The sequence below is a fragment of the Micropterus salmoides genome, unplaced genomic scaffold (assembly GCF_014851395.1).
Source record: "Micropterus salmoides isolate LMB-PRFRI ecotype aquatic unplaced genomic scaffold, ASM1485139v1 Ms_hic_scaffold_1, whole genome shotgun sequence".
Taxonomy (NCBI): Eukaryota; Metazoa; Chordata; class Actinopteri; order Centrarchiformes; family Centrarchidae; genus Micropterus; species Micropterus salmoides.
In genome coordinates this window covers 57,425,552-57,437,849 of record NW_024040040.1, presented here as the reverse complement: position 1 = coordinate 57,437,849, position 12,298 = coordinate 57,425,552, and the positions used below count along the sequence as shown (strand labels likewise).

At 48.7% G+C, this 12,298-nt stretch overlaps 1 protein-coding gene across 1 annotated transcript; it reads right to left on the bottom strand.

The window, feature by feature from the left end:
- Positions 1-597: 597 nt before the first annotated feature.
- Positions 598-8,873, bottom strand: LOC119888398 (transmembrane protein 200A-like). Its single transcript, XM_038698989.1, has 5 exons — positions 8,751-8,873; positions 8,005-8,191; positions 7,517-7,760; positions 4,850-5,007; positions 598-3,912 (listed from the first exon to the last, which is right to left on the bottom strand). Exons 2-5 carry the CDS (start codon positions 8,109-8,111, stop codon positions 3,000-3,002), a joined length of 1,422 nt encoding a protein of 473 aa, XP_038554917.1. The 5' UTR covers positions 8,112-8,191; positions 8,751-8,873; the 3' UTR covers positions 598-2,999.
- Between the last annotated feature and the right edge of the window lie 3,425 nt (positions 8,874-12,298).

The following is a 12,298-nucleotide window of genomic DNA, read 5'->3' as shown; positions in this document are numbered from 1 at the left end:
TGAGGTGCTCGTGAGGTGGAGGTGCTTGTGTGGTGGAGGTGCTTATGAGGTGCTAGTGAGATGGAGGTGCTTGTGTGGTGGAGGTCCTTATGAGGTGCTTGTGAGATGGAGGTGCTTGTAAAATGGAGGTGCTTGTGAGGTGCTCGTGAGGTGGAGGTGCTTGTGTGGTGGAGGTGCTTATGAGGTGCTAGTGAGATGGAGGTGCTTGTGAGGTGCTCGTGAGGTGGAGGTGCTTGTGAGGTGGAGGTGTAATTGTACCGGGAGGGTGCGGTTCTATTAGGTTGGTCTGTCTAATGCTAGAACCACTTTAGCACACAGCTCTTGGGAATCTAAGTCTACATATCAGTCAGTCATCATGAGGAGCCAGGATAATTTATATCTGATGTGACCTGGCTTCATCTTTCACAGCTGCACGCTGCCCCAATTCTGGCTCCCAGATGTCCCTGCTGGAGCTACAGTCAACATGAAGTGAGGTTAGAGGTGTGAGAAGCATCGTTCTACAGTCTGGCTTCAGTTCAGCAACTCACCAGAAGCTCGCGTGGAACTGGGAGTGACCAGGGAGCATCAACACAAGGATCTGACACCAAAGCTGAACTTCATGTGCTTTATTTGGAGTTATTGATCATGTTTGCTGATAGACTGCTGAACCTGCAGGGTCAGCTGATTGGACGGTGTGCTGTTCAGCTGATGCAAGTTTAGCTTGCAGTGGAAGACGTCGGTTAGCTACAGCTTTCACTTCACAGTAACAACAACGACGCAGTCAGAGCTTACACCTCACATATATTTCTAACAGTTACATGCTGATGGAAACATTTATAGAGAACAGTTTCCTCACTGGGGGGCCACGCATGATCCTTTAACCCTTTAACAGCCACTCTGCTCCTGATTGTTCAACATTTTACTTCATTGTCATTCAATACAGAAATGAAGAATCTGATTTCTGAATGTGTTGAACATCCCATGTTCATTTATTTTACCAGAACAACATTTATTTTACCAGAACAACTATCCTTGCTGGGACTAAATGTCCATTAAATGGTAAAAACCTAGTGCTCTTCAGGTTAGTAAAGGTTTCCCACAAGGCTCTGCTCTTGGTAAACGGCTGCATTTATACAATTCACCCAGTAACACAGCAATGCCAGCCAGCTAACACTCACGTGGTCAGCATCGGGAGAAGTTTGGGGGGAGGTGGGTATCGAACCGCCAACCGTGTGATGTACCTCCTGAGCCAGAGCTACTTTTATTCAACATGTACATAAACTATATTATCTCTGCCACTCCAAACTGTCATGTACATTTTTATGCAGATGATACTGTTTTATATGCCACAGGTTCTTTGATACATTTCAGATCTCATCGAACATCAGCTGTTTTAAACTCTGACAAAACTAAATGTCTGTTATTCTTTAGGTCATTTATCTAGCCAACGGCCTTTATCCAAACTCTTCAGGGCTCTCCCATTAAAATAGTTGCAATGTAATAGTGCTTGCATTGTCAGGTCTCAGGATGTTTTAATGTCAGCTGAGTTTGGAATAACTGCTTCAAACACTAAACTCTCTACAGACGGAATGAGCTGCAAAAACTAAAATTTCACTTGATGATTTTAAAAGACTTTAAAAGTGTTTGTATTTTCACTTGTAATTACTGAAATTTAACGTACTACAAGGAGTTCTTTTCCGGCACACAGAGCCTATGTTCGGAGGAAGCTGGGGACCCTAACCCTTTTTTTTTTACCTTATATTTTGTGGTTACGGCTGAAATAGGACATTGATAAAGCGTGAGCAAAAAGCCTAGTCCACCTCGCTCACTCGTTCAACAGATGGAAAGAACTGTGGGATTTCAAAGATTCAAAATTACCTGAGTTGGTCCTCTTCCTCCAAAACAGGTGTGTGCTGTGTCTCCAGCAGACGGAGGTATCCTCACGGTGGGCTTTACTGTCAAAAATGTATTATAATGGTGACATTACCAGGAAGCAAAGCTAACTTCAGCTTTCTCAACAAAATGACACGTATCCTTGTGTCTGAACGGAGCGCCGTCGTCATGTTACAGTTATTAATCTCACAGAGCCACAAATAGATGCGTTAGCTCGTCGCTATGTGTCCTGCTAACAGCTGTTTAAAAAAAAGAGAGACTATTAAAATTAAGTTTTGTCTTTCTTTCACTCGCCTCCACAACAAACAACGCACCAGATCAAGACGTTTTCGACACAAAGTGATGGAACCACTGCCGCTTTCAACCACCGGGGGCCGCCAGGACCACCAGAAACTGAAAGCAGGTCTTTAAAGTGTGACTGTGAGTCTGAACTCCTCAGGTCTGTCTTCAGCAGACATCACGATGTCAGTGAGATAAACATTACATTTAGCTTGTCGTCATGTGGCCTTACTGTGGAGGCTCTGCGGGAGTTAAAGGGTTAAAGGTTCCCACTCTGACGTTCAGCAGCAGAAAACACTTTCAGTTCTGAACATGTTCTCTTTCTGTAAAGACACATTTTAAATCAGTAGTTAAACTTTTCTGTTTTCCCCTGGATATGAAAGCCCCCCCCCGCCGTGGCCCTATTTGTCCTCCAGGTGGCCCCGCCCCCCAGTGCGGCGACCTCCACACACAAAACATTTCCTGTCGGACACGTGGAGATTAGTATAAAAACATTCCCGCGTCTCAGTCAGATAACAAGCTGTTTAATGGAAGTCCATCACGCTGTGCTGGAAGACTCCTTATTGCTACGCCATGAACCACAATCCTTTAACCATTTCATCACCACGCAATCCCTCCTGATGTGATGTCATTAAAAAGTCACATGACTTCAGAGTTGTGCTGTTTATCACTGAGGCAGCTCCTGATTGGTCGCCTCCTCCTCCCTCCTCAGACCAGAATCCACCTGTGAGATCATCCTCAGCTTCTCCCTGTTGGAGTACTTCCTGTGTGATGTCACTTCCCCTGTCCTCTGAGCCCCACCCTGTGACGTCACACGGCGCGGTGACGTGATCGACTCAAACGATTGGTCATCTCCGTGCGTCAGTTTGCTGTAACCTGTTGTGCTGCTGGCGGTCGGCAGGCTCCGCCTCCTGCAGGGGGGGGGGTGGCGTGGAGGAGGAGGAGAAGAGGAGATGAAAGAGGGAGGAGAGCGACAGGTGGGAGGGGGTGAGGGAGGAGGAGGAGAGGAGGAGCAGGGCCTGGGAGCCTCCTGGGGCCTCCCTGTGGAGACTGGAGGAGCTGCAGGAACCCTGGAATGGTCTGAGTGGGGGGGGCGTGGAGGAGCACAGAGGAGGTGGTGGACGTGCAGATACCTCCTCTTCTTCCTGTCTGTGGCCTCCCCCCTCTCTCCCCTGCACCTCCTCCCCTCCTGGGGCCCCACCCCAGCCCCGGCCCGTCCCCGCCCGAGCTGAGTGCCTCCTGCGGGGGGCAGGGGGGCGTGGGTGGCGCAAAGGCAAGGTGAAGGAACTGAGCGCCTCCTTCTGCAGGGAGGTCCAGCATGTGGGAAGGTGGGGGGGGCTGAGGCTGGGGGGGAGGGAGAGTCTTTGGGAAGAGGGAGGAGGAGGAGGAGCTTCTGGCTGCTCACGGTAGATACTGAACACTGTGTTACCTCCATCACCACCCCCACCTCCTCCTCCCGTCCCTCCCTCCCTCCTGCTCATCAGGGAGGCGGGGTATGCCCTGGATTTTGTCTCCAGGCTCTTTGATTGGACGTAGTTAACGAGGCCATTGAGGGGGTTGGCGGAGGAGCGGCGGGCGGAGGAGTTGGGTTTGCGGAGGCTGTGGAGGTCGATGACGGTGGAGTAAATGTCCCGCAGGTTGATGACCTTGGTCTTCTTGTCGCGGTTCTCGTGCAGGACGGCGTTCGCACAGATGAAGAGGAAAATCCCGATGCCCATGATGAGAGGGCCAAAGACCTTCAGCCTATCAGAGTACAGATACCTGCGGAGACACACCAACACTTACTGTCAGACAGCAGGTACCTCCACCTGCAGTAGTTGCTACGTGATGTTTCATGTGCCGCCTGGTGACGGTGTTCTCTCTCTGTGTTTACCTCCACCTGCTCCTGAGGGAACATCTGGCTCTGTAGCTGCTAGAAGCTCCACTGTGTTCACCGGCCGCTCTCTGACTCAGTCTGACTGACGGTCATCACACTAAAACAATAAAAACAAACCACTAGAACGTCTAAAATGATCACTATACCCTCCTGAAAGACACTTAGAACCACCTCAGTTACAACAAGAACCACTAAAGCCTCCCAGGAGACAACTAGAACCTCATTAGAGACTAGTAGAACCACCCCTAATGACCACTACAACCTTCTACAGGATGCTTTCCCCAACTTAATTACAACAAAAACCAAAATGACCTCTACCACCACCGATATGACATCTAGAACCACACACCTGAACCCCCCTAAAGAACCAATAGGAACTCCAGAAAAAGATGTCTAGAACCCCCAAGGGACCATTAAGCTCTCTTCAATGAATACAACCGCACACAGGAGGCTTCAATTACCACAACAATCTCAAAAGCCCACTAGAGAGCTTAAAGGACCACTAGAACTCCCTAGAGAGCCGCTCATAAAGGACTACTCAATGACTCCCAACAATCTCATGTAGGACATTTAAATGACCTTAAGTACCTCCTAAAGACCTCTAGAACTACCTAAAAGGCCGACACAACCTCTTAAGGGGCCACTGGACCTACCTAAGGGACTAGTAATTGACCAATACAAATTCCTACAGGACACTTAGGACCCCCTGAGTACTTCAAGAACCTAGAGGACTTCTAGAACCACCTGAGGGAGTCATATTAAATTTACTGCCACTCTTAAATAAGATTGTAGCAACAGCAGACTGAGAGAGAGAGAGTTTACCTGTCCAAAAAGTCCTGCAGAAAGCCTTGTGGAAGCTGTGGAGTCGTCCCGTTCATGTTTTCTTTGATGTTAAATCCATCGTCACCTCCTTCTTCTTCCTCTCCTCCTTCTGTGTCGTCTCCTTCATGTACTCCCGGCCCCCCCCCCCTCTGTCCTCCCTGGAAGCAGTCAGAGAGACGTTCAACACAACATCTGGTTCTGCTGTGTTAAACCTGCGCCTTCAGTCACGAGTCTCCAGCACTCACATGTCTGCATGAAGATTTGGGTCCCTGTAATCTCTCCTGTTCCTACTGGACTCAAAGAAAGTCCTTTCCTAAAGTGATTCCATTGTATGTAACGGTGGAGGACATCTTTTAATTAAACTTTGTTTAATTCAACTTTCAGTTCAGTTTTATTTATATAATAGCGCCAGTTCAGAACATATCTCGATGGACTTTTTATGGAAAGCAGGTGTAGACCGTCCTCTTTGTGATATTTAACTACTACTGCCCCCCTGTGACATGTTCTACTGTCCCCTGACTTGTTCTTCTGTCCCCTGACATGTTCTTCTGTCCCCTGACATGTTCTTCTGTCCCCTGACACGTTATACTGCCTCCTGAATGTTCGTCGGTCCCCTGACATGTTCTACTACCCCCTGACATGTTCTACTGCCCCCTGACACGTTATACTGCCTCCTGACACGTTATACTGCCTCCTGAATGTTCGTCGGTCCCCTGACATGTTCTACTACCCCTGACATGTTCTACTACCCCCTGACATGTTCTACTGCCCCCTGACATGTTCTTCTGTCCCCTGACATGTTATACTGTCCCCTGACATGTAATACTGTCCCCTGACATGTTCTTCTGTCCCCTGACATGTTATACTGTCCCCTGACATGTTCTTCTGTTCCCTGACATGTTCTACTGCCCCCTGACACGTTATACTGCCTCCTGACACGTTATACTGCCTCCTGAATGTTCGTCGGTCCCCTGACATGTTCTACTAACCCCTGACATGTTCTACTGCCCCCTGACACGTTCTACTGTCCCCTGACACGTTCTACTGTCCCCTGACACGTTCTACTGTTCCCTGACATGTTCTACTGCCCCCTGACATGTTATACTGTCCCCTGACATGTTCTTCTGTCCCCTGACATGTTATACTGTCCCCTGACATGTTATACTGTCCCCTGACATGTTCTATTGTCCCCTGACATGTTCTACTGCCCCCTGACATGTTATACTGTCCCCTGACATGTACTGTGACACATTCTACTGCCTCCTGAATGTTCGTCTTACCCCTGACACGTTCTACTGTCCCCTGACATGTTCTACTGTCCCCTGACACGTTCTACTGTTCCCTGACACGTTCTACTGTTCCCTGACACGTTCTACTGCCCCCTGATATGTTCTTCTGCTCCCTGAATGTTCTACTGCCTCCTGACACGTTCTACTGCCCCCTGACATGTTCTACTGCCTCCTGACATGTTCTACTGCCCCCTGACACGTTCTACTGCCTCCTGACATGTTCTACTGCCCCCTGACACGTTCTACTGCCCCCTGACACGTTCTACTGCCTCCGGACACATTCTACTACCTGCTGATATGTTCTTCTGCCCCCTGACATGTTCTACTGCCTCCTGACATGTTCTACTGCCCCCTGACATGTTCTTCTGCCCCCTGACACATTCTATTGCCTCCTGACACGTTATACTGCCTCCTGAATGTTCGTCTTACCCCTGACACGTTCTACTGTCCCCTGAATATTCGTCTGTCCCCTGACACGTTCTACTGTCCCCTGAATGTTCTACTGCCCCCTGAATATTCGTCTTACCCCTGACACGTTCTACTGTCCCCTGAATGTTCTACTGTCCCCTGAATATTCGTCTTACCCCTGACACGTTCTACTGTCCCCTGATATGTTCTACTGCCTCCTGACATGTTCTACTGCCTCCTGACATGTTCTTCTGTCCCCTGACATGTTCTACTGCCTCCTGACATGTTGTACTGCCTCCTGACATGTTCTTCTGTCCCCTGACACGTTCTACTGTCCCCTGAATGTTCTACTGCCCCCTGACACGTTCTACTGTCCCCTGATATGTTCTACTGCTTCCTGACATGTTCTACTGCCTCCTGACATGTTCTTCTGTCCCCTGACATGTTCTACTGCCCCCTGACACGTTCTACTGCCCCCTGACACGTTCTACTGCCCCCTGACACGTTCTACTGTCCCTTGATATGTTCTACTGCCTCCTGACACGTTCTCCTGCCTCCTGACATGTTCTCCTGCCTCTTGACATGTTCTCCTGCTTCCTGACATGTTCTACTGTCCCCTGAATGTTCTCCTACCTCCTGACATGTTCTCCTGCCTCCTGACATGTTCGTCTGTCCCCTGAATGTTCTCCTGCCTCCTGACATGTTCTCCTGCCTCCTGACATGTTCTCCTGCCTCCTGACATGTTCTACTGTTTCCTGGTTGCCAGGCTCGATCTGGGACGGCTGTGGCTCAGGAGGTAGAGCGGGTTGGCCGTTAATCGGAAGGTCAGCGGTTGTCCCTGGACTGACTGTTCTGCCAGTGTATGTGAATGTTAGTTTCCCTTTGAGGCTCAGTGTATGAATGTGAATGCAGATGTAGTGTAAAAGCGCTCTGAGTGGGCGAAAAGACTAGAAAGGCGCTATACAAATACGGAGCATTTACATCTGGATCTTACCAGAGCATCACCAGGTGCAGGTGTGGAGCTGCTGGAGGACACTGAGGCCATGGCGGCACCCTCCTGTGGCTGAGTGCTGATAAACAGTCCGCCTCGAGGCCAGTAGCCCAGAGCCGCCATGACCGCACCCACCAGCAGGACCAGGATGCCAAGGGCTGCCACAAGACCTGCGATCGAAAACAGCTTCAACTTGCCCTTCACCACCACCACCTCGCTCCTCCTGGGGGCAGGAAGTGACATCATTATGTGCTGACAGGTTAAACGTTCCTGAAGGTCAGACTGTTCTCTTACTACGTACTGCAGCTTCCCTGACTACTTTTGCATGCAGTCTGCATACAGCTGGGCTTCTACTGAACTTTGAACCTCTGGCTCATGCTGTGCATTGTGGGTCAGTAGACAGAAAAGCAGCTGGCCTGCAGACTCTACTGGAATACTGAACAGCGTGGTACTACGGGTACTGTTACCTCTTCTTCTTGTTCTTCCTCTTGTGTGCGTGTGCTTTGTTTGTTTTGGACTTCAGTGAGTCCTGTCGCCGCGCGTTAATCCGCAGGAGGCCGCCAGTTGCGATCATCACCACCCACCAATCAGACGGCGGCTCGGCGGGCTAATCCCCGCCCACTGCCACCTCACCTGGACTCAGTCACCAACTTCCTGTTAGAAACAAAGTAAGAAATATTAGCTCTAAAGTATTTAAATATTTCGGTTTGTTTATTTTATTCCACTGAAGAAACGGCGTGCAGTTTATTTTTACTCGTTTTAAAACGCACCGCCTTCTCCGTTTGGATATTTACATGAAACAGCTGTTTCTAACATCAGGTTTCATTATCAGGACTCCCATGACTCCTCCGGGCCTCCGTAGCTCTGACCACACTGCAACTCCCACAATGCAACGCTCACCCTCTGACAGAACTACGTCTCCCAGCATGCACGGCAGCTCCTCCACAAGCTGAGTGGATTCTACTGATTCTACTCTGACTCACATCTGTGCAGGATCAATACTGATCAATCAGTGTCAGTCATCACAATGATGACAGACTTCCTCTGTTCAACACTAATCAATACAGTTATCGATCAGAATGACGATCAATACTGGTCAGTAACACCGTGACAGAACAGAGCTGATCGGAGAGAAACTGTACAGAGCTAATGGATCGCTGCTGCAGAGCGAGCGTGCTCACTGCTGAACACAAATAAAACAGAACGTTCTCACTGTTTCAGCTGCCGTCGCTTCATGTTGCTGCTGCCGTTTCCTCCTCTTTAAGTCTTTCCTCCTGTCGTCTCCCCCTCTGCTCCTCTCTCTCCCTCCTCTGGCGGCTCTGCAGTGATGCTGAGCGGAAACGCATCTCCTCCTCCAAGGGGGGGGGGGGCAAGAGAGAGAGGGGGGAGAGGGAGGAAGAGAGAGAGAGAGAGGGAGAGAGAGAGAAGGAGGTAGGGAGAGGGAGAAAGAGAGTGGGGGAGGGAGAGAGGGAGGTAGGGAGAGGGAAGAGAGAGAGGGAGGGAGAGAAAGAGGGAGAGAAAGAGGGAGAGAAAGAGGGAGAGAGAGAAAGAGGGAGAGAGAGGGAGGGAGAGAGAGGGAGAGAGAGAGAGAGAGAGAGTGGGGGAGGGAGAGAGAAACTACAGCCCCCCCTCAGCCTTCCACAGAGGCTCGGGCTGTGGACGGTCTGTAGACCTCAGCTCAGCAACATCTGAATCATATGTTTCCGTATAAATGTTCTCAGAGGAAGTTTGTCCCTCCTGAGACTCCATACGTGCTGCATCAGATGTTAATATTGAGTCCTGCGAGTCTGACAGTCCACATCTGCTGGGGAAAGATGACAAAAACAATTTCTAAGAATGATTCTGATTTAAAGCTCTGAGAGTGTAAAGCCTCAGACGGTTCCGGTCTGTGGGGGAGGGGGGCTGGTTCTTACGTCAAACTGAACCTCAGTTAAATTATCGAGGACCCTGTGAAGGTTTCACTCTGAGACAGAATGAAGGTCTCTCCTCACGGATGGAGACATGTCGGACACTGGGCGCCACCATTACGAATCTGACAGCCTGACCAGAGCCATCTCCCGTTCCCTGAGCTCCCCTCGTACCCCTGAAAGTCTGTCGGGTAGGACCGGACAAGACGTAAGACCGAGTGAAAGTCAAGATAGCTAAGACCAGACACAGGGGAAGCTGGAGAAGAAGAGGGTCAGAAGCTGGACTGGGATGTGGACCTTGTGCTTATGGGTCAGCTCAGAGGCAGATTAGGGTCGGTTCAGGTGGAGACCTGGCTGGTTCCTGAGGAAGCTGGCGAGGTCCTAAAGGCAGGACGACCAACACCCTCAACACCATCGCAGCTGATCCAAGTGGGGAACAGAACACCATATGCAGGAACACCAGTTCCCAGTACAGAACCAGATCAGTCACTGACCCCTGCAGGCTGACCCAGGCTGCAGAGGCTGTACTGGAACTTCATGTCTGAAGACTTTGGGAGTGACTATGAGCTAAAGAAGGAGCTCGCAGAGCGAGCAAACGTCTGGCTGAGACGGAGACCAGATCAAAATACGCGGGGAAGACAAGGATCCCAAAGTCCGCTGCAGGAGGAAGACGAAGCAAACACACAGAAGACAGGTGACTGCTGTGAGCAGTAAACTCACCTGTGCTTCCTCACGTCATTAACTGTAGGCAAAGGGTTTCGAGCAGGAACACGAGGTCAGCAGGCGACTCGTAACCACAGATCCAGAGCCAGAAACTCTGGCTCCTAGTCTACTTTTGGAGACTCTAGGAACCACAGGTGCATTCTGGGAGCGCAGTGCTCTGGTGGGGTAGTAAGGTACTATGAGCTCTTTAAGATAAGATGGTGCCTGACCATTAAGAGCTTTGTAGGTAAGAAGAATGATTTAAATTCTATTCTGGATTTTACTGGAAGCCAATGCAAAGAAGCTAAAACAGGAGAAATGTGATCTCTTTTCCTGGTTCCTGTCAGAACACGTGCTGCAGCATTCTGGATCAGCTGAAGAGTCTTAACGGACTTTTTTGAGCAGCCTGATATTAAGGAATTGCAGTAATCCAGCCTAGAAGTAACAAATGCATGGACTAGTTTTTCTGCATCATTTTAGACAGGATGTTCCTGATTTTCGCAATATTAAGTAAGTGAAAAAGGCGGTCCTTGAAATTTGCTTAATGTGAGACTTAAACGACATGTCCTGATCAAAGATAACTCCAAGATTCCTCACAGTGGTGCTGGAGGCCAAGGTGATGCCATCCAGGGAAACTATATCTTCAGATAATGCGTCACGGAGTGCTTAGGCCCCAGAGCAATAACTTCAGTTTTATCTGAGTTTAACATGAGAAAATTACAGGTCATCCAGGTTTTAACATCCTGAAGGCACATTTGAAGTTTAGCTAACTGATGAGTTTCATCTCGCTTGATCGATAGATAACTGAGTATCATCTGCATAACAATGAAAGCTTATGGAATATTCCTGATAATATGCCTAAAGGAAGCATATATAAAGTGAAGAGGATTGGTCCGAGGACAGATCCTTGTGGAACTCCATGACTAACTTTGCTATGTTGCAGTATGTTCCTACAGGAGCCAATGAAGCAGTGATACATAAACACCTGTATGACATCAGCTGTTACCTGGACTGTCTCCAGGTAGGTCACCTGGTCAAAGAGAACCAATGAACGGGCAGCAGATAACAAACTTTATTAATCTCATCAAACACTGACAGAAACAGCAGAGAAAAGAACAGAAACATCAGCAGATTGTTGGAAACTTTAAAACAACCGTACGTTTAAATTCATGCACCGTTAGCGTGGAAACCTGAGGAACTGTTAGAAACCCGAGATACAAACTGAGCGTGTGCACAAGAGCGCCCCCGTGACGTCACAGTGACATCACTGGGAAGGCGGAGTCAGAGTGAACTCCTGGTTTGAATGCCAGACAGAAATAGAAATATTATACCTGTGTATAAACTTTAAAATAGAACTCTATAGAGAAACAGGCAAGTTCAAACACGAGAGAGAATAAAACTATAAATATAAACTCTGGAATTAAAACTGAGCTCTGACCACACAAGGACCAATCACAGCAGAGGAGGCGTAAGTGTAAAAACCTCCATCACACAAAGCCCGACAGGCGGATCCTGAGAGTCTTTAGAGTCATTACAGTGGGGCGGAGCCTCAGTGTGATGTCACTGACCGCTTCCTGTGTGGCGTTTTTCCGGAGCCGTTACATTCGTGTCATCAGGGATCTGGTCTTAATGAGGACTGAACATCGTTAATCTATTTATCTAATTATCACCAACCAATATATAAATTCAGATTAATATTTTAACTCGTAATGGTGAGTTTTTTTCCTCACAATTATAAAATCTTTTCTCACAATTGTGTCTTCATATTATTACTGGCCCTTTCTCGCATGTCAAGACGTTTCTCACAGCTATGAGAAGCGTTAGCGACGCAGCTTTTTATTCTTGTGTTCACGGTTCATTTTGTTTTGTTCTTTTACAGACAGGAATTAAGAGCCGGGTTACAAATATCTGGGATCTATGATCTTAACTTCATCACATATGAAGCGCCTGTCAAGAGTTTTTAGCCAATCAGCTGGCAGCAGCCATGTCCACCAGTTTTGTGGAAAAATTCAAAAAACTTTATCCAGACTGTCACAGAGGAAACAGAATGAGTCCAGCTGAGGCCATTCAGGCCCCCCCCTCCTTCCCCTGACCAGCTGAATCACATACGGTATAAAAACATGGACGCTCCGTGACATCACCACAGGCCGAC

Excerpts from the sequence above, each read along its gene's own strand:
- LOC119888398 (XM_038698989.1), bottom strand. The coding sequence starts at position 8,111 with ATGATCGCAACTGGCGGCCTCCTGCGGATTAACGCGCGGCGACAGGAC. Across the intron at positions 5,008-7,516 it reads GATCCAGATGTAAATGCTCC|GGAGGACAGAGGGGGGGGGG; the intron begins GTATTTGTATAG and ends GACTGCTTCCAG. Across the intron at positions 3,913-4,849 it reads CTGCAGGACTTTTTGGACAG|GTATCTGTACTCTGATAGGC; the intron begins GTAAACTCTCTC and ends GTGTCTCCGCAG.